A 23,134-nucleotide genomic window follows, 5' to 3' on the forward strand; every position below is an offset into this window, starting at 1 on the left:
TCCCCAAGTACTGGAATTATACGTGTGAGCCAACCCACCCAGCCAAGCCAAGATAATTTAATTGCAAACTTTATTTAAAAGTTGAACACTTTTCTTTTTTACATTCAGATGGAGCAAAATTCTATTGTGTAATGATAATACTTAAATGTAGGCCTATCTATGGCTTATCGGATACAGGACTAGAACCTTGGCCAAATTCTTTAGCTAGTTTATTAACCTCTAGTTGTAGATAAGGAAACAGTCTCCTGCTTTTCTATCTCACACAACTGAGGTTATGATGAAGGGACTTTTACAATGAGAGTAAGTTGGTACTTTATGTTATTATTGGTAATATTTAGGAGATATTTTATCGTTTTTCTTGTTCGTATTATCATGTTATTAAAATATGAAATACATGGTAACCACACTGTTCACTATAGGGCAAACTGGAGTCGATATTAGTTGTATCTTATTTGCAGTGGTTTAGTTACAGACGTTTAAGGTAGACACATTTATAAAACAGTTTCCTCTATGAGTGAGCCATCTTAGCATAGATTCTGGTAGGTAACCTTTACGGTTGTATGTTTCTTCAGGATTTTATGTCTTCTTCCTGTAACCCCCTTAAATCATTGTTTCAGCAAATATTCATCACAAGTGTGAAGCTTTTAGTCTTGTTAACTGAAAAGTGACTTAATGATGTTCTTACATATTTTTTAACTATAATGCGTTATGGTTGCATTTGTTATATTTATGTGTCTGATTGTGTAGAACCTGGTCTAGAACTCTCTTCTAACATAGGAACTTTTTTCTTTTTAACATTAACATTTAATGAATGCCTTAAAAGTATATACGGATACATGAATTACTATTTACAGCCTAGACTTGTTAAATCTGATATTTTGCTGTCTTTTAACAGGTCCAACGGACTAGGCAATTGGTAACTTCACCGAGTCCAATGAGTTCTTCTGATGGCAAAGTTCTTCCCCTCAATGTACAGGTGGTCACTCAGCACATGCAGTCTGTGAAACAGGCACCAAAGACTCCCCAGAACGTTCCAGCCAGTCCTGGTGGGGATCGTTCTGCCCGGCACCGTTACCCTCAGATCTTACCCAAACCAGCCAACACCAGTGCACTCACAATTCGCTCTCCAACTACTGTCCTCTTTACTAGTAGTCCCATCAAAACTGCTGTTGTACCCGCTTCACACATGAGTTCTCTAAATGTGGTGAAAATGACAACAATATCCCTCACACCCAGCAACAGTAACACCCCTCTTAAACATTCTGCCTCAGTCAGCAGTGCTACAGGAACGACAGAAGAATCAAGGAGTGTTCCACAGATCAAGAATGGTTCTGTCGTGTCACTTCAGTCTCCTGGGTCCAGAACCAGCAGTGCGGGGGGAACATCTGCTGTGGAAGTCAAAGTGGAACCCGAAATATCATCAGATGAGCATCCTGTACAGTGCCAAGAGAACTCTGATGACGCTAAAGCTCCCCAAACACCTAGTGCCCTTTTGGGGCAGAAAAGTAATACAGACGGAGTACTGCAGAAACCTTCAAATGAAGGTGTCAATGAAATAAAAGCAACTAAGGTCTGTGACCAGAGGACCAAATGTAAAAGTCGCTGTAATGAAATTCTGCCAGGCACGTCAACAGGCAATAATCAGAGCACTATCACTGTATCAGTTGCTTCTCAGAACTTAACTTTCACCAGCACCAGTTCACCATCTAATGGTGACTCAATCAATAAAGACCCTAAATTATGCACTAAAAGTCCAAGAAAACGACTGTCTTCTACATTGCAAGAGACCCAGGTGCCTCCTGTAAAGAAACCAATTGTGGAACAGCTTTCAGCAGCTACCATAGAAGGGCAGAAACAAGGCAGTGTTAAGAAGGACCAAAAGGTTCCACATTCAGGGAAAACAGAAGGTTCAACAGCAGGTGCTCAGATTCCTAGCAAGGTATCAGTAAATGTCAGTTCACACATAGGAGCAAATCAACCCTTGAATTCTTCTACCCTTGTTATCAGTGATTCAGCTTTGGAACAGCAAACAACCCCATCATCATCTCCAGATATAAAAGTAAAACTTGAAGGAAGTGTCTTTCTCTTGGACAGTGATTCAAAGTCAGTTGGCAGCTTTAATCCAAATGGATGGCAACAAATCACTAAGGATTCTGAGTTGATATCTGCCAGCTGTGAACAACAGCAAGCTATCAGTGTTATGACAATTCCTGAGCACTCTGATATCAATGACTTAGAGAAGTCCGTGTGGGAATTAGAAGGAATGCCACAGGACACATATAGCCAGCAGCTACATAGCCAGATACAGGAATCTTCTTTAAATCAAATACAAGCACATTCTTCAGATCAGTTACCTCTGCAATCTGAACTGAAGGAGTTTGAGCCTTCTGTTTCCCAGACAAGTGAAAGCTACTTTCCTTTTGATGATGAACTTACACAAGATAGTATTGTGGAAGAGCTGGTGCTTATGGAGCAGCAGATGTCAATGAACAATTCTCATTCTTACGGCAACTGTTTGGGAATGACCCTTCAGAGTCAGTCAGTAACTCCAGGAGCTCCAATGTCATCTCACACCTCCAGCACCCACTTCTATCATCCAATCCACAGCAATGGCACTCCAATCCACACACCCACACCTACACCCACACCCACTCCTACTCCAACCCCAACCCCAACCCCAACATCTGAAATGATTGCTGGATCTCAGAGTCTATCACGGGAGAGCCCTTGTTCCAGGCTAGCCCAGACTACACCTGTGGATAGTGCTTTAGGAAGTAGCCGGCATACACCCATTGGTACTCCACATTCTAACTGCAGCAGTAGTGTCCCCCCCAGCCCTGTTGAATGCAGGAATCCATTTGCATTTACTCCAATAAGCTCCAGTATGGCATATCATGATGCCAGCATTGTCTCAAGTAGTCCTGTGAAACCGATGCAAAGACCCATGGCCACACACCCTGACAAAACCAAGCTTGAATGGATGAATAATGGGTATAGTGGGGTTGGTAATTCATCAGTTTCTGGCCACGGTATTCTCCCAAGCTATCAGGAACTAGTGGAAGACCGTTTCAGGAAACCTCATGCTTTTGCTGTGCCTGGACAGTCTTACCAGTCTCAATCCAGACATCATGACACTCATTTTGGTCGTTTGACTCCTGTCTCTCCTGTGCAGCATCAGGGTGCCACTGTAAATAACACCAACAAACAGGAGGGTTTTGCAGTCCCTGCCCCTCTTGATAATAAGGGAACTAATTCGTCTGCCAGCAGCAACTTCAGATGCCGGAGTGTGAGCCCTGCTGTTCATCGCCAACGTAATCTTAGTGGAAGCACCCTCTATCCAGTATCTAATATCCCGCGATCTAATGTGACCCCCTTTGGAAGTCCAGTTACCCCAGAAGTTGTTTTCACAAATGTTCACACAGATGCATGTGCCAACAACATAGCTCAAAGAAGCCAGTCAGTTCCATTGACAGTCATGATGCAGACAGCCTTCCCAAACGCTCTTCAGAAGCAAGCAAACAGTAAAAAAATAACCAATGTTTTGTTGAGTAAACTTGATTCTGACAATGATGATGCAGTGAGAGGTTTGGGAATGAACAACCTGCCCTCTAATTATACAGCCCGGATGAATCTCACTCAGATTTTGGAACCTTCCACTGTTTTTCCTAGTGCCAACCCACAAAATATGATTGATTCCAGCACTTCTGTTTATGAATTCCAAACACCATCTTACCTCACCAAAAGTAATAGCACCGATCAGATCAATTTTTCTCCTGGAGATAATCAAGCACAATCAGAAATTGGAGAGCAGCAGTTAGATTTCAATAGCACTGTTAAAGACCTGTTGAGTGGAGACAGCTTGCAAACCAACCAGCAGCTGGTAGGTCAGGTAGCATCTGATCTCACTAATACTGCATCTGATTTCTCTAGTGATATCAGGTTGTCTTCTGAGCTCTCAGGCAGCATCAATGATTTGAATACTTTAGACCCAAATCTACTGTTTGATCCAGGTCGTCAGCAGGGACAAGATGATGAAGCTACACTGGAAGAATTAAAGAATGACCCATTATTTCAACAAATTTGCAGTGAATCCATGAATTCTATGACTTCATCAGGTTTTGAATGGATAGAAAGCAAGGACCATCCTACTGTTGAAATGTTGGGTTAAATTGTGTTTTATAATATGTAGCACACTGTATCTAAAGACATATGTATTGTATTTGTCTTAATGGAAGTGCCTCCCGCAGCAGAAATACTATTAATTGTGACATTTTAAAAGCGTTTGCTGCAGAAGTGGTTTCTTCAGTAGGAAATGGTTAGACTTGCCTCAGTTCTTAACAAGTGTCTAAAGACAGTAGGCTGTAGAAGAACAAGTATTAGGTTTTAAATTTTATAATATGCCCCATTTATTCACATTGATTGACTATCCAGCTGTTACAAGAGCAGTCAATCTTTATTTTGTATAAGTTAGTTTCATTTCATCAGATGATCTGCACAGAACTCAGAATAAACCATCAATTTTAGGTATAGGCTATTTTGTTGTTGGCATTATCTTTTAGATATAAAATCATAGCTAAGGTGAACTATAGACAAGAAAGTCTTCCTTGAAACAGGGATAATATTCAGGTTATTATAAAATATTTAGGCTTGAAGCATAGAGCTACTGTAGGATGAAAAATCTCTGTAGGACTTTCTGGGGCTTCAGTACCATTTACACCCACGATGAAGGGCTTAAATAGAAAATAATGGAAAATTAAATATTGCTTTAAGGAAAGCAAAGCTGCACTAAAATTTTTAAGAAAAAAACAAGTAGCCATTTATATTTGTGACCTTGCATTATTTTTAAATGTTGATTTTAATATGGAGCTAGCACACATAGATGCGCAGGCACGCACACACAAAACAAGTAAATGTAACTCCAGGCATTTGTAATCTAATATAATAAATACAAGCATGTTAGAAAAATGCTTTATGTTTTATTATTTGTTAGGGGAATGAGAAGGAAAACAAAAGCATTCTCTTAGTTTCATCACAATGGCTGCATGTACATACTGAGATTCTAATTGAGATTTACTTTGAAATTTTTCGTTAAAATATTCCACCATAATCAGTTTTTTTCCTCTTCAACTGAGTGACTCCCTCACTCCTGAATATAGTAATGTAGTTTGATCATAGGATCACTTTGAAAAACAGGGAGGAGGAGAACATAAAAAACAACAAAAAACATTTCACCACCTAAGGTCTGAAGCCACAAATCTTTATATCTCTGATGAAACAAAGGGGATATCAACAGTACTTGAAGAAGAGGAGCATTTTATTACTTGCTTAATTTATTTATTGTGATAACCACAATTGCAAAATAAGAACTCAGGATTTGTTTTAAAATGTTTCTCTCTATGGCTCCCATTTTGTTTTGTGAATAATTATTTATGAGTTGCATGTTGACACAAACCTACTCACTGGTTGAAAGCTCCATTTAAGTGAGTTTCAAGATCACTTTCAAAGAGATTGTTAAATTGCCATTGTTTTTAAAGCTAACATAAAACCATTTGCTATGCTACCTTGAACCTAGCTAAGCTTTCCTTTACCTTAGTAAGCCAATCAGAAGACTACAATCAATGAATATTTAGCAAATGTGCTGAAGGGTTTAATAAGGTTTTGTTGTTCAATAAATTTGCAAGGTAGGGTATTAACATATTTTGATAAAAAATGGTGCTAGAGTTGGCGCAGAGGTTTATATATTGATATGTCTTAGTTACTGGCATTTGTGTGTGTTTGTTTGCTGTTATCTTGATTTCATGATTTGTTAGGTATTTTTTTCTTGATGCTAGTTATTTCTTCACTGTACATTGAGACACAGCACTACTGCACACCAAAGTATGCAATACCCAAAGGAAACTGTGTGATTTCTTCTAACAAATGATGGGAGCCTTTCTTTATGAGATACTCTGAAAAGGAGATTTTGAGGCCATTCTAATCCCTTGTTTACATTATTAGCTTCCTACTAATATAAAAATAATGGAAATCTTTTTTGATAAAAATATTAAGACTGGAGGATTTTTAACCCCTTGTACAGTATTGCAGCAAACTCTTTAAATTTGGTTGAATTCGTCCAGCAAACTTTCTGGGGTTCATATATTGCACTAAATTTGTTGAACCTGTGGTAGGCACATCTCTTAGGATAAATGCAACCAATACAGTCCACAGATTAAACTTTTTAAATGTGTTTCATTATGAAAAGACAAAATGTCATCAAAGTGACAGATAAAATTGTCTTATGTAGCAATGTGCATTGATCTCAATGAGATATTTCTATTATTCTCTTACATGAGAATATTACAGCAGGAAAATTAAGTTTAGTTTGCTTCACCATGTTAATACATGATCACAAAATGTGCATGAGTGTTACTGACTTATCTTGTACAGTACTAGGATTCCTGTAACCACTCTTTTTTTTTCTTCGCTGTATTGAAACTGGTTCAGTGTTAACCAGGCAAACATAGTTATTCACAGGTTATTTACTTTATGTTTACTAATTCTGCTTAGTTATTGTTGAATATGTTCTGTTCCAGATTATTTTTATTGTTTTGATGTTTGAAACATTTTGCATACTGTTTATCATAAGACTTCATGAAGTAAATAATTTTGCATATAATTGCAATAAGCACTGACTTTTGAACTGAAAAGAAGGAAAGTGTTTTTTGTGCAGTGCATCTGAGGTTCATATAATAGTCTTGTACTATAATGTGCTTTACTACACGATAAATGACAAAAACAAGCCCTGTTTCATGTTTCATTTAGTGCAAAAAGTCAGATTTCCCCAGTGTTTTGTTGTCTGTTGTACCTGCTGAAACTACAGTAGTTGAATATTGCGGTAGCATTTCAGTTCTCTTTTTTTATTAAAAGTGCTCAAAAATTGTTTTTTAAATGTTTTCAAAAACAATTAAAAACATTTTATATTAAACTGACTGGATCTGAAGGTGTTTTATGGGACATATTTTATATAGGCAACACATTTTTTAAACAGACCCAGTGTTATTCTTCCTTTGATGTCATGAACTTTAGGGAGTGAATAAAAATCAGCAGAAGGCAGAACAGAGCTGCTGATCTGCTGTGTGCTATTAATCCAGAAGAAGACACAGATCTTATTTCACTCATCAAAACTCTGCTGTTGTTCACTTAGGATTATTACCAATGAATGGTGCATGGCACAGAACTTTATGTTGTTCAAAAAGCCATCTTTTTCTCTTTCACATAGCGTTTATTTTTAAATGTTAGCCTATGGAGTACCTAGGTAAGTATATTTCTGGAGCTTTGAATAGAAAATGAGAAAAAATTAAAGCATAGCTGTGTTCAGAAGCAGTATAGACATTTCCAAGTACCAGAAATAACAAACTGATAAGTGCAATGAATTTATAAGCTAGAATCTGGGCTATAGGTCTGGAAGCAGACTGAAGTAGCCAGAAATGTCAGCTCCTGCAAAGTAATGAAACCAGGATCTTGAATGGAGTTTCCTCGCTCTTGAAACTGAGAAGCAACAACAACCAGTGCCTGGGACTGTAATTTATATTGTAGACAGATCTTGAGTCAAACAGCCTACTCCTCTGTTTACATAGATCTTTGTAGATCTGTGATAGTTCCACTGTCACCACAGATCTGGAGCCCTCAGTTTGAACAGGCGGTAGAAGCAATTACAAAAGGAAAGGAGCGGAGATTAGGAAGGGAGAGGTAAAGAGGAGGAAGGCTCCCATGCAAGCTGAGCCTGCAAATCAAAATTCAAAAGTACGTGAAGAAAATGAAACTAATCCTAAGAAAGGCAATCACTCGAGAAAATGATAAGTAATGAACTACCTAGATACTACTATAAAATAAGTATGTTAGGATCCTGGGTGCTCAATGACATGGAAGGGTAAAATGTCAGAGCAGGCAAACATAAGAACCAGTGCATAGAGTCAACCAGTAAGAAATTCTGGGGGTGAAAATACTGTATAACACCTGAGGTGATTTTGGTTGCAAGTAATTGAAAACCCAACACTGGCTTAAACCATAAGGACACTTACTTTTCGCTTAATAATGTTGGAGATAGGAGGTTCAAGGGTTCATTCCATGGTTCATTGTTTACAGGCACCGGATCCTGTTTTTCTGTGTTTCTGTTCCATCATCTTCAGCTTTGCTTTGCTATGTCTTTTACCTCATGGTCACAAGATGACTGCCACAGCTCAGATGTTATACCCTCATAACATCCCAAGCAGGATAGTAAGCAGTTCTCATAGCCTTTTATCAGAGAGAAAAAAATCTCAGAATCTTCCATTAAGCACTCCATACACACACACTATTAGTCTCATTGTATGAGACAAAGGCTCACCCTAAGGCCAATTACTTAGCTTAGATCCTTAATTAATGTTTTATAGGTAAGAGAGGGGCCCATTTCCTGGAGCATGTGGTCATTCATCTTAAATGAGTTCCATCACCTAGGGAAGATATTAGAGACTTGCCGTTTGGGAGGCAACCAGGAGCGGTCACTGCAAAAAATAGCTAGGTAAGATGTATAAGATCTTCTACCCACCTTTGAGGGGCATACAATCATAAAGAGTTAAGTACATGTTCTTTGTTAAGTGCCAACAATATGATAATACACTATGTAGAAGAAAATAAGAATTTGAAATCTTCTGAACTAAGTGTAAGTTTACTGGTGTTAACTGGTATCTTGCCTTCCCACTATGAGCTGAAAAATCAAGTATTATTGAGTATCATAAATGCAAGTTGCCTCAACTCCTACAGCATAAGACCAAACTTTTTATTTTGTTAAATTTGAAGTACAGATTTATTTTGACATGCATTGTTATAAATGAATTTTTAAATAATTAAAATTATAAATTTATGGATGGGATCACATCAATATTTCACAATCTGAAATTTTTAAAATATGTATGCCAATCCTGTTACTATAATCTGCTTAGAAGAACGAATGAAAACAAAAAGACTACATTTTTCAAGATTTGATTTTTAAGAAGTACTTAATTCTTGGAGAGAAGATAGTCATATAAAATGTATCATGAGAGTGATATTACTGTGGTATATAGAGTATTTCTTTGCATTAGACCCAGTGTTAAATAGTTTGCATATATTCTCATGTCCTCATTGTAACAATTTTTAGCGAATCTTATTTTTCAGGTGAGAAAATTTAATTCAGAGATTAACTGGTGGAGGTAACATAATAACAGGAAGAGCCAGGATTATCTTAATTTCGAATCCTACTTCATACCATTATGCTATAAAGATATGTGTTCACAATGTACCTACTGCAGTTGTGTGCTCTGGTTGCTTCTTTGAAATTTTCATTCTGGTTTTAAATTTAGAATTGCGTTTGATTTTTGTGGAGTTCTTTATTTCTTTTTAACCTCCCGTCCTTATATGTCAACAATTCTTTTTCATTTTTGTTGCTTTTAGATTTACCTGTAGTTTGTAACTTTCCTTCAAATTACTTGAATCCTTTTTCCTCCCTTCTCTCCATAGAAATACCCTGATGTATTAGGAGAACGAAGATTTAAATACAAAATTTTGTTTTCCACACAGCTTTTCAAGCACATTTCATAGAGTTATACTCTAGTCATATTTATATTTAAATCACTTAAAATTTCGTCAAAATAAAAATGGGACTTTTTTTTTTTTTTTTTTTTTTTTTGAGACGGAGTCTCGCTCTGTCGCCCAGGCTGGAGTGCAGTGGCACGATCTCGGCTCACTGCAAGCTCCGCCTCCCGGGTTTACGCCATTCTTCTGCCTCAGCCTCCCGAGTAGCTGGGACTACAGGCGCCCGCCATCTCGCCCGGCTAGTTTTTTTTTTGTATTTTTTAGTAGAGACGGGGTTTCACCGTGTAGACCAGGATGGTCTCGATCTCCTGACCTCGTGATCCACCCGTCTCGGCCTCCCAAAGTGCTGGGATTACAGGCTTGAGCCACCGCGCCCGGCCTAAAATGGGACTTTTTTAAGGGATGATAAAGTGCCTAAAATATGTTAGTCTCTGTACAAGGTGCTAGAGAAGACACCTGCCATTTTGAAATTTTGCAATATAATGAAAAAGACAGTGAATGTCTTTGCAGGATTCAATGAGGTCACTATAGCAGAGGTGGATGTTTATCAGTAGTATGCATTCTCCCCTTCTTCCTTACTGTAAAAGTCCTTGATTTTTAGCTGAGCACACAGCCATCTGACCAAAAGGCTACAGTTGCCAACTTCCCTTGCAGTTAAGTGGAGACATTTACCAAGTACTCAAAGAGATGTAACCAAAAGGTTTGGGTGCTACTTCTTTTGCAGTGTTCTTGTCCTTCCTGTCTGCTGGCTGGAATGCAAATGTGATGGCTATAACTCAAGCAGCCCTCCTGGACTTCATGTTAAAGACACATGCTGAGTATGATTGAGCAACAAGATACAAGGAGCCCAAGGCCTGATGATTTTGGGAGGGAAGCTGCCCAAGTAGTCCTGACTGCTTACCTCTGGATGTGTTTTACATGAGAGAAATAAATTACTTTCTGGTTTAACTCACACTTATTTTGAGTCTATTTTGAGTCTCTGTCACTCAGCACAAATCCCAATTCTAGCCAACGTAGCTGCTAGAAGGTTTTAAGCAGGAGTAGGGAATGTTACAGTCACATGGTGATTGCTAAAACCATCATGGATGCCCCACATACCCTAGCAAAGCAAACTGCATCTCTTTTTCACTGGGATTGGTAAATCAGGAGAGGATCCTAGAAAAATGCCCTTTCATAGGTTTGGAGGTTGGGGAAGGCAGAAATAAGAGTAGATGAATTCTAAGCTGCTGATCAAATTGAAAGGCAATATAGCATTCTGGTCAGACCTAGGTTGAAGTCTCAGCTCCACCAATTATAACCATGACCAATTATAACCACTCAAACTTACTTGAATATTAGTAATGATATCCATCTGGCAACCATTTCTACTGCTGTGCCACATGGTTCTGGCCTGTTCATTATTTTTGCCAACATTTTGAATGAACACACACTAAGCTTACTGTGGCAAATGTAGATCGGCTTGCTCAATTTCTGTTCCAGCTTCCTCCTTGTATGAAGGGGCAGGAAAACCAACAACTACATTTTCTAGACTTCCTCACAGCTAAGTTCTGGATATGAATTACATTTCATCTATTAGATTTGTTCTTGAAAGATCTGAAGGAAAAAAATTGAAGCAGAAGCCATTTTCCTACTTCTTTTTGGTGACTCTTTCTTGCAAGCAAGCTCATGGAGAGTCTTTTAGCTGCAGTGTTCTAGAGTCTATTCTTGTGATTCTTAGGTTTGAAAGTTCATGTTCCAGTGCCAAATCACCAATTTTGTGAATGTCAAGAGGTGGTCAAGTGCTGTAGTGATGGTACCAACAGTATCAGCAACTTCCTAGTGTGGCTTCCTGCTCTCTGCAGTAATTTCAGAGACAAACTCAAGGGTGATTCCCCCCCTAATCAGCTCTACCGTATTGTTACAGGAGTCATTTCTGGAGGTAGTCTACTACCTTACAGTTTTTCCACTTACAGTTATCCCTCAGTATCTGGTCAGGGATTGGTTCCAGGATCCCTAGGGATAACAAAATCTGCAGATGCTCCAGTCCCTTACATAAAATGGCAAATGGCATAGCATTTGCATATAGCCTATGCACATCCTCCTGTATACTTTAAGTCATCTATAGATTACTTATAAAACCTAATGCAAGCCAGGCATGATGGCTCAGGCCGGTAATCCCAGCACTTTAAGAGGCTGAGGCAGGTGGATCACTTGAGGTCAGGAGTTCGAGACCAGCTTGGCCAACATGATGAAACCCTGTATCTACTAAAAATACAAAAATTAGCCAGGCATGGTGGTGCACTCCTGTAATCCCAGCTACTTGGGAGGCTGAGGCTGGAGAATTGCTTGTACCCGGGAGGAAGAGGTTGCAGTAAGCCAAGATTACATCACTGCACTCCAGCCTGGGCAACAAAGAGAGATTCCATCTCAAAAAAAAAAAACATGCAGCGTAAATACTATGTATATACTGTATTATTTTTATTGGTACATTTTTCTTGTTGTATTATTTATTGGGTTTTTTCCCCAAATATTTTCAGTCTGTGGTTGGTTCAATCTACAGATGAGGAACCCATGGTATCAAGGGCCAACTGTATTTATAAAGCACTTAAACCTCTGCATTAAATCCTTTTCTGTTTAAAATCCCTAGAAGAAACATTTTCTACACTCCACCCTGACTCTTAACATATGCTTATGGGCTAGGAGTCAAGAATATCTTCGATCCGGACCTGGTTCTATCATTACTTTACCATCTCTGCACTTTAAGAAATAATGATCCCTGTCCTAGTTACTTCCCAGAATCTTGTGAATCTCCGTGAAATATGACAATATGTTGTAAACCCTAAGACTAAGAGGTTATAATTATAAATACCTGTGTGAAAGAACAGACATTTATCTGAGAGTGGGAAAAATTACTGTCCTTTTTAGCACTTAAATGTTATATTTTACCTGAAGCCTTCCTCTATCCCCACCACATACACATCTGTCAGAAGGTAAAGTATAAATCTATATTCAGGTATAAAGCACTGAACTTTGAATTAATGGCAATAAATAAGAAGTATTAGTAAACATTTTAATTTAAGCCAAGCTATTTATATCTGAGCATATTTGTTTAACTGATATCAACATACATTATTTGAAACATGAGACCTCTTATATTTGGACTTCATGTGTTTGAAACACACAGTATAAATTTCCTAACACAAACCCATTCCTAGTTAACATATCTCTTTACTGAATTCTTCATAGTCTTAGCTCACCTTCATAACAGTTCTGAGATTGCTGCCTTAAGAAGTACTGGTAATTTTTCACAATTGATAAGCCAGGTCCCTGTTCCTTTGGTTTCTATGACTTTGTATTCTCATTCACCTTCTACCTCTCAGATCCTTCATTCTCAGTTTCTTTCAGGGACCAACTTCCTCTACCTGTTATTTAAATTTAAAAATTCTTTGACATTCTGTCATTTGTTCTTCTCTTATTATTCTAGTTTCTCTCCCCAGTCATTTCAGAAACTCCTGCAGTTCTATTGATGACTTCCAAATCTAAATTTTAACACTTGATCTCTGTATGCTAATACAGAGATCCTTTTTATGCTAATAACAGAAAAGATAAAATATCCTTGCATGAACTTAAGAAATGTATATTAAAAGCACCTTTAAAACACTTCTACTGGCCGGGTATGATGTCTCACACCTGTAATCCCAGCACTTTGGGAGGCAGAGGCAGGTGGATCACATGAGGTCAGGAGTTCCAGACCAGCCTTGCCAATATTGGTGAAACTCAGTTTCTACTAAAATTACAAAAATTAGCTGGGCACAGTGGCAGATGCCTGTAATCCCAGCTACTCAGGAGGCTTAGCCAGGAGAATCGATTGAAACTGGGAGGCGGAGGCTGCAGTGAGTCAAGATCATATCACACTCTAGCCTGGGCGACAGAGAGAGACTCCATCTCAAAAAAAAAAAAAAAAAAAAAAAAAACCTCTTTTACTGATAGGCCCAAGGTAGACCAGAACAAATGGAACAGGAAAACATACTTAGATAAGAAAAGTCAACATCATAAAGACATCAATGCAACCCAGTTAATTAATACATTTAACATGATTCCCACAAAAATGCCAATTCTTTTCTAGAGCTTGAAAAATTGGATATACATTTAAAATGAGAACATAGATAAGAATAGCCCAAAAAAAACTGAAAAGAAAGGAGTATCTGAAGAGCTAGCCCAACAAGGCATCACATATAGCGTCACATGGCAAAAATGCCCTATAAGTAAAGTCAGGCAACAAATGGCAAACTAGGAAGAGATATTGCAATTTATATCACATACATATCCCTTTATATCCATATTAGGGGTAATATCCCTAATATGGAGAGAAGTCCTAAAATGGTGGGAGGCAGAAGGCCAAATCTAATAGAAAAATGGACAAAGATATTAACAGACAGCTCACAGAAAAAGAAATGGTCATTGTGTCAGAGGTGTTCAAACCAGAGCAACTCCATCTTGAACAGGGGCTGCCTGGGTAAAATGAAGCTGAGACCTGCTGGGCCACATTCCCAACAAGTTAGACATTCATAGCCACAGGATGTTTATGGTTAAAAGAAACAGGTTAATAATGTTAAAGGAACACATTAACAAGGTTTACTGAATTGACCCAGGACTTAACAGACCCAGGATATAACAGACCCAGGAAATGTCCTGATATCCCAATATCTTAAAAACAAAAGCACTTTTAGTTTAAGAATAAGTTTTGCTTTCAACATAATAATATAGAGTCTTGCAGAAGACAGCAGTTATACAAAGATGAGCAATCTTTGTGACAAACCCTTGATATCTCCCCATGATATTTTGCTTTGTTTTCTTATGTACAAACAAGCATTGCACCGAAGGCGAACATGGTCCTCATCTTGCTTTTGGGAACGCCCTGCTCTGTCCATGGAGTACTATTCTTTCTTCACGTTCTTAATAAACTTACTTTCACTTTACCCTGTGGACTCACCCCTAATCCTTTCTTACACAAGCCCTCTCTTGGGGTCTGGATCAGGACTCCCTTCCGGTAACACTTAGACATGAAAAAAAAAAAAAAACGCTCAATCTGACTCATAATAAGAGAAATATGAATTAAAACTACACGAAGATACCACTTCTCACTTAGGTTGGAGAAAATCTAAGTTTGACACCATCCTCTGTGGGAAACACTGTGAGACACAGGCATTCTATATTGTTTTCTTGCACATTTCCTGAGGAATTTTCTAGACAATAAACTTTGGACATCCAAATGACTAGAGAGAAGTCAACCTAAGGACTGGCACTGAGCATTAAATACCTGTTGTAAAACTAAGACTATATGAGGGTTAAAGAGGAGACAGTACATACTATGCACTGGACACATCATCTGAAAATGTAAAAACAACTAAAGAAAGTGGAAAGCGCCTATGCAAATAATTTTTTAACTTTTTCGATAAGGTGTTGATAAAATAGGTGATTTCACTGAGATTGCTGTATACGTAATATAAGACAATGCAAACTAATTGTGTGATATTCTAGTTTTATAATTCTTAGGTCCCTGAGAACCTGGATTCTCAGAAGAAAGGATATGCCTGTGTAAGAAAGAAGTATGAAGCAAAAACCCTGCAGTCCTGACTCTGAATTCCAAGTATCAGCATGAACTCATGGAACATCGTGGTGTACAACAGCAAGGAAACTTCCAAAGACTACAGAGGTCATGTTAAAAAGACTCAAGAGCCAACTTGCAGAAGCTACCACTGGACACAGATGGGACAATGTAAGCTCAGTAAGGATGATAACTTCAGCAGATCACAATACTTAAAATATGTCTAAGTCTATGAGTTTTAATGATCCTAAAAAATTAAGTGCTCACCTTTTGAGGATGATAGGTAACCAACTTATTTTAATCAATAAAGAAAAAAAAACAAGTATTTATCCCACCTTTACTATGTGAGCTGGACCACTGGATAATGAAATAATAGACAAGGGGGTCTGCTCTAGTTAGAAATATTCTAGTGTCCCAGCACTTTGGGAGGCCGAGGTGGGTGGATCACTTGAGGCCAGCAGTTCAAGACCAGCCTGGTCAACATGGTGAAACCCTATCTCTAATAAAAAACACAAAAATTAGCTGGGCGTGTTGGTGTGCGCCTGTAATCCCAGCTACTCGAGAGGCTGAGGCAGGAGAATTGCTTGAACCTGGAAGGCGGAGGTTGCAGTGAGCCAAGATTGCGCCATTGTACTCCAGCCTGGATGACAAGAGCAAGACTCTGTCTCAAAAAAAAAAAAAAAAGAAAAGAAAAGAAAAGAAAAAGAAATATTCTAGCTAATGAAGGAGGAAGGAATGACACAATGGGAGTATCATCATTTTTCAACCCCTAATGAATTGAGTTGAACTAGATGATGGGCATCAACAGCTATTAAGTTGGCACAAAAGTAATTGCCATTACTTTCAACGGCCAAAACTTCAATTACTTTTTTTTTTTTTTGGAGACACAGTCTCGCTTTGTTGCCCAGGCTGGAGTGCAGCGGCGCAATCTTGGCTCACTGCAACCTCCATCCCTCTGGTTCAATCAATTCTCCTGTCTCAGTCCCCCGAGTAGCTGGGATTACAGGTGCGTGCCACCACACCTGGCTAATTTTTGTGTGTTTTTTAGTAGAGATGGGGTTTCACCATGTTGGCCAGGCTGGTCGTGAACTCTTGACCTCTGGTGATCCACCCACCTCAGCCTCCCAAAGTGTTGGGATTACAGGTGTGAGCCACTGCGCCTGGCCCAACCACAATTACTCTTGTGCCAACCTACTAACATTACAGGCAAAGACTTCATGTCTAAAACACCAAAAGCAATGGCAACAAAAGCCAAAATTGACAAATGAGATCTAATTAAACTAAAGAGCTTCTGCACAGCAAAAGAAACTATCATCAGAGTGAACAGGGCAGCCTACAGAATGGGAGAAAATTTTTGCAATCTATCCATCTGACAAAGGGCTAATATCCAGAATCTACAAAGAACTCAAACAAATTTATAAGAAAAAAACAAACAACCCCATCAAAAAGTGGGCAAAGGATATGGACATTTCTCAAAAGAAGACATCTATGCAGCCAACAGACACACGAAAAAATGCTCATCATCACTGGTCATGACAGAAATGCAAATCAAAACCACAAGGAATTCAAGGCTGCAGTGAGCCAAGATCATGCCACTGTACTCCAGCCTGGGTGACAGACCAAGACCCTGTCTCAAAAAAGAAAAAAGATACACTGTACCATAGGGGTACAATCAGTAAAATCAGAGTCTGAAAAACTCTACAGAGCAAACAGTCCAATTTTAAGAAAATGAAAAGCAATAGAAGAGGAATCTGTAGATTAAAAGACACTTAAAAAGTTGTGTGGGCCGGGTGCAGCGGCTCACGCCTGTAATTCCGACACTTTGAGAGGCCGAGGTGGGTGAATCACAAGGTCAGGAGATCGAGACCATCCTGGCTAACGTGGTAAAACCCCGTCTCTCCTAAAAACACAAAAAATTAGCCGGGAGTGATGACACATGCCTGTGGTCCCAGCTACTCAGGAGGCTGAGGCAGGAGAATCACTTAAACCCACGAGGCAGAGGTTGCAGTAAGCCGTGATCGCGCCACTGCACTCCAGCCTGGGCGACAGAGTGAGCTCCATCTCAAATAAAGGAATTAATTCAACAATTAATTAATTAAAAGTTCTGTGAAATTTCATATTAAACAGGTGAAACCAAACTAAAAATGTTTATGGATGCACACTTGGGTGATCAAATCCTGAAGAAAAGTAAATAAATGATTACCATAAAAGAATAAATGGACAAACAGAGGGCTTCTGGGGTGGCTACCGCAGTGCTGTTTCCTCAACTAGATGGTGGTCACAACGGTGTTTGCTTACAATAATTTATTAAGGTAACAATTTATTCTATGTGGCTTTCTGTATCTGTTACATTTTGCCGTTTTGAAAGGTTATTTTTAAAAAAGAGAAGTGGTATCCTAGAAATGGGCAATTACTAGAAAATTTGCCTTTTCTGTATATCAACTGTTTTTAGGATAACCAAATACTTTATTTGACACAGGGAAATGTTTCTTTAATGAAAGATTCCAAGGCCAGACACCGTGGTTCATGCCTATAATCCCAACACTTTGGGAGGCTGTGTGGTGGGAATGTCCTTTGAGCCCAGGAGTATGACACCAGCCTGGGCAACATAGCGAGATACTGTCTCTAGAAAAAAATTTGAAAAATTGGTTGAGCGTGGTAGCCTGTGCCTGTAGTCCTAGCTATTTGGGTGGCTGAGGCAGGAGGATCACTTAAGCCCAGGAGCTTGAGGCTACAGTGAGCTATGATTGCACTATTGCACTCTAGCCTGGGCAACAAAGTGAAACCCAGCCTCAAAAAAAACAAGACAAAAACAATAATTTAATGTATATTTCAATATAACGAAAATAATTGGAATGTTCCTAACAAAAAGAAATGATAAATGCTTGGGGTAATGGACACACCAATAACCCAGATTTGATTATGACACATTGTATGCTTATATCAAAATATCACATATACTCCATAAATATGTACAAATACTATGTATCCATAAAAATTAACAATAAAGACACACAGAGGGGTGGAGCAAGATGGCCGAATAGGAACAGCTCCAGTCTCCAACTCCCAGCGCGAGCGACACAGAAGACCGGTGATTTCTGCATTTTCAACTGAGGTACTGGGGTCATCTCACTAGGGAGTGCCGGACAATCGGTGCTGGTCAGCTGCTGCAGCCTGACCAGCGAGAGCTGAAGCAGGGCGAGGCATCGCCTCACCTGGAAGCGCGAGGGGGAAGGGAATCCCTTTTCCTAGCCAGGGGAACTGAGAAACACAACACCTGGAAAATCGGGTAACTCCCACCCCAATACTGCACTTTAAGCAAACAGGCACACCAGGAGAATATATCCCACACCTGGCCGGGAGGGTCCCACGCCCACGGAGCCTCCCTCACTGCTAACACAGCAGTCTGCTGCGATCTATCCACAAGGCAGCAGTGAGGCTGGGGGAGGGGCACCCGCCATGCTGAGGCTTAAGTAGGTAAACAAAGCCGCTGGGAAGCTCGAACTGGGTGGAGCTCACAGCAGCTCAAGGAAGCCTGCCTGTCTCTGTAGACTCCACCTCTGGGGACAGCGCACAGCTGAAGACCAACAGGGGAAGCAGCGGGGGCCGGTGCAGACGCGAACGACTCTGTCTGACAGCTTTGGGGAGAGCCGTGGATCTCCCAACGCAGAGGTTGAGATCTGAGAACGGACAGACTGCCTGCTCAAGTGGGTCCCTGACCCCTGAGTAGCCTAGCTGGGAGACATCCCCCACTAGGGGCAGTCTGACACCCCACACCTCACAGGGTGGAGTACACCCCTGAGAGGAACCTTCCAAAGGAAGAATCAGACAGGTACACTCGCTGTTCAGCAATATTCTATCTTCGGCAACCTCTGCTGCTGATACCCAGGCAAACAGGGACTGGAGTGGACCTCAAGCAATCTCCAACAGACCTATAGCTGAGGGTCCTGACTGTCAGAAGGAAAACTATCAAACAGGAAGGACACCTATACCAAAACCCCATCAGTACGTCACCACCATCAAAGACCAGAGACAGATAAAACCACAAAAATGGGGAAGAAGCAGGGCAGAAAAGCTGGAAATTCAAAAAATAAGAGCGCATCTCCCCCTGCAAAGGAGCGCAGCCCATCGCATGCAACGGATCAAAGCTGGTCAGAGAATGACTTTGACGAGATGAGAGAAGAAGGCTTCAGTCCATCAAACTTCTCAGAGCTAAAGGAGGAATTACGTACCCAGCGCAAAGAAACTAAAAATCTTGAAAAAAGAGTGGAAGAATTGACAGCTAGACTAATTAATGCAGAGAAGATCATAAACGAAATGACAGAGATGAAAACCATGACACGAGAAATATGTGACAAATGCACAAGCTTCAGTAACCGACTCGATCAACTGGAAGAAAGAGTATCAGCGATTGAAGATCAAATGAATGAAATGAAGCGAGAAGAGAAACCAAAACAAAAAAGAAGAAAAAGAAATGAACAAAGCCTGCAAGAAGTATGGGATTATGTAAAAAGACCAAATCTACGTCTGATTGGGGTGCCTGAAAGTCAGGGGGAAAATGGAACCAAGATGGAAAACACTCTTCAGGATATCATCCAGGAGAACTTCCCCAACCTAGTAGGGCAGGCCAACATTCAAATTCAGGAAATACAGAGAACGCCACAAAGATACTCCTCCAGAAGAGCAACTCCAAGACACATAATTGCCAGATTCACCAAAGTTGAAATGAAGGAAAAAATCTTAAGGGCAGCCAGAGAGAAAGGTCGGGTTACCCACAAAGGGAAGCCCATCAGACTAACAGCAGATCTCTCGGCAGAAACTCTACAAGCCAGAAGAGAGTGGGGGCCAATATTCAACGTTCTTAAAGAAAAGAATTTTCAACCCAGAATTTCATATCCAGCCAAACTAAGTTTCATAAGTGAAGGAGAATAAAATCCTTTACAGATAAGCAAATGCTTAGAGATTTTGTCACCACCAGGCCTGCCTTACAAGAGACCCTGAAGGAAGCCCTAAACATGGAAAGGACAACCGGTACCAGCCATTGCAAAAACATGCCAAAATGTAAAGACCATCGAGGCTAGGAAGAAAATGCATCAACTAACGAGCAAAATAACCAGTTAATATCATAATGGCTGGAACAAGTTCACACATAACAATATTAACCTTAAATGTAAATGGACTAATGCTCCAATTAAAAGACACAGACTGGCAAACTGGATAAAGAGTCAAGACCCATCAGTCTGCTGTATTCAGGAGACCCATCTCACATGCAGAGACATACATAGGCTCAAAATAAAGGGATGGAGGAAGATCTACCAAGCAAATGGAGAACAAAAAAAAAGCAGGGGTTGCAATCCTAGTCTCTGATAAAACAGACTTTAAACCATCAAAGATCAAAAGACAAAGAAGGCCATTACATAATGGTAAAGGGATCAATTCAACAGGAAGAGCTAACTCTCCTAAATATATATGCACCAATACAGGAGCACCCAGATTCATAAAGCAAGTCCTTAGAGACTTACAAGAGACTTAGACTCCCATACACAATAATGGGAGACTTCAACACTCCACTGTCAACATTAGACAGATCAACGAGACAGAAAGTTAACAAGGATATCCAGGAATTGAACTCATCTCTGCACCAAGCGGACCTAATACATCTATAGAACTCTCCACCCCAAATCAACAGAATATACATTCTTCTCAGCACCACATCGCACTTATTCCAAAATTGACCACATAATTGGAAGTAAAGCACTCCTCAGCAAATGTACAAGAACAGAAATTATAACAAACTGTCTCTCAGACCACAGTGCAATCAAACTAGAACTCAGGACTAAGAAACTCAATCAAAACCGCTCAACTACATGGAAAGTGAACAACCTGCTCCTGAATGACTACTGGGTACATAACGAAATGAAAGCAGAAATAAAGATGTTCTTTGAAACCAATGAGAACAAAGACACAACATACCAGAATCTCTGGGACACATTTAAAGCAGTGTGTAGGGGGAAATTTATAGCACTAAATGCCCACAAGAGAAAGCAGGAAAGATCTAAAATTGACACTCTAACATCACAATTAAAAGAACTAGAGAGGCAAGAGCAAACACATTCAAAAGCTAGCAGAAGGCAAGAAATAACTAAGATCAGAGCAGAACTGAAGGAGATAGAGACACACAAAACCCTCCAAAAAATCAATGAATCCAGGAGTTGGTTTTTTGAAAAGATCAACAAAATTGACAGACCGCTAGCAAGACTAATAAAGAAGAAAAGAGAGAGGAATCAAATAGACGCAATAAAAAATGATAAAGGGGACATCACCACCGACCCCACAGAAATACAAACAACAATCAGAGAATACTATAAACGCCTCTACGCAAATCAACTAGAAAATCTAGAAGAGGCCGGGCGCGGTGGCTCAAGCCTGTAATCCTGGCACTTTGGGAGGCCGAGACGGGCGGATCACGAGGTCAGGAGATCGAGAGCATCCTGGCGAACACGGTGAAACCCCTTCTCTACTAAAAAATACAAAAAAACTAGCCGGGCGAGGTGGCGGGCGCCTGTAGTCCCAGCTACTCGGGAGGCTGAGGCAGGAGAATGGCGTAAACCCGGGAGGCGGAGCTTGCAGTGAGCTGAGATCCGGCCACTGCACTCCAGCCTGGGTGACAGAGCGACTCCGTCTCAACAAAAAAAAAAAAAAAAAAAAAAAAAATCTAGAAGAAAGGGATAATTTCCTGGACACTTACACTCTCCCAAGACTAAACCAGGAAGAAGTTGAATCCCTGAATAGACCAATAGCAGGCTCTGAAATTGAGGCAACAATTAATAGCCTACCCACCAAAAAAAGTCCGGGACCAGATGGATTCACAGCTGAATTCTACCAGAGGTACAAGGAGGAGCTGGTACCATTCCTTCTGAAACTATTCCAATCAATAGAAAAAGAGGGAATCCTCCCTAACTCATTTTATGAGGCCAACATCATCCTGATACCAAAGCCTGGCAGAGACACAACAAAAAAGAGAATTTTAGACCAATATCCCTGATGAACATCAATGCAAAAATCCTCAATAAAATACTGGCAAACCGGATTCAGCAGCACATCAAAAAGCTTATCCACCATGATCAAGTGGGCTTCATCCCTGGGATGCAAGGCTGTTCAACATTCGCAAATCAATAACGTAATCCAACATATAAACAGAACCAAAGACAAGAACCACATGATTATCTCAATAGATGCAGAAAAGGCTTTTGACAAAATTCAACAGCCCTTCATGCTAAAAACGCTCAATAAATTCGGTATTGATGGAACGTACCTCAAAATAATGAGCTATTTATGACAAACCCACAGCTAATATCATACTGAATGGGCAAAAACTGGAAATTCCCTTTGAAAACTGGCACAAGACAGGGATGCCCTCTCTCACCACTCCTATTCAACATAGTGTTGGAAGTTCTGGCTAGGGCAATCAGGCAAGAGAAAGAATCAAGGGTATCCAGTTAGGAAAAGAAGAAGTCAAATTGTCCCTGTTTGCAGATGACATGATTGTATATTTAGAAAACCCCATTATCTCAGCCCAAAATCTCCTTAAGCTGATAAACAACTTCAGCAAAGTCTCAGGATACAAATTAATGTGCAAAAATCACAAGCATTCTTATACACCAGTAACAGACAAGCTGAGACCCAAATCAGGAATCACTTCCATTCACAATTGCTTCAAAGAGAATAAAATACCTAGGAATCCAACTTACAAGGGATGTCAAGGACCTCTTCAAGAGAACTACCAACCAGCTCAAGGGACACAAACAAATGGAAGAACATACCATGCTCATGGATAGGAAGAATCAATATCGTGAAAATGGCCATACTGCCCAAGGTCATTTATAGATTCAATGCCATCCCCATCAAGCTACCAATGACTTTCTTCACAGAATTGGAAAAAACTGCTTTAAAGTT

The 23,134-nt window shown here is 39.8% G+C and overlaps 1 protein-coding gene across 9 annotated transcripts in view; it reads left to right on the forward strand.

The window, feature by feature from the left end:
* The window catches only part of RFX7 (regulatory factor X7), a 176,677-nt gene extending 166,132 nt beyond the window's left edge, over positions 1-10,545 (forward strand). For 7 of the 9 annotated variants that reach the window (XM_033190025.1, XM_033190026.1, XM_033190024.1 and 4 more), the window contains one exon: positions 896-6,968. In XM_033190025.1, the coding sequence (XP_033045916.1) occupies positions 896-4,168 (3,273 nt within the window). In that variant the 3' untranslated portion in view covers positions 4,169-6,968. Of the gene's footprint in view, positions 1-895; positions 6,969-8,411; positions 8,540-10,315 lie in introns of those variants that run through there. The other 2 variants (XM_033190027.1, XM_033190030.1) reach the window with 2 other exon arrangements.
* The last annotated feature ends 12,589 nt before the right edge of the window (positions 10,546-23,134 follow it).

This window comes from Trachypithecus francoisi, unplaced genomic scaffold (assembly GCF_009764315.1).
Source record: "Trachypithecus francoisi isolate TF-2019V2 unplaced genomic scaffold, Tfra_2.0 Lachesis_group3, whole genome shotgun sequence".
Classification (NCBI taxonomy): Eukaryota; Metazoa; Chordata; class Mammalia; order Primates; family Cercopithecidae; genus Trachypithecus; species Trachypithecus francoisi.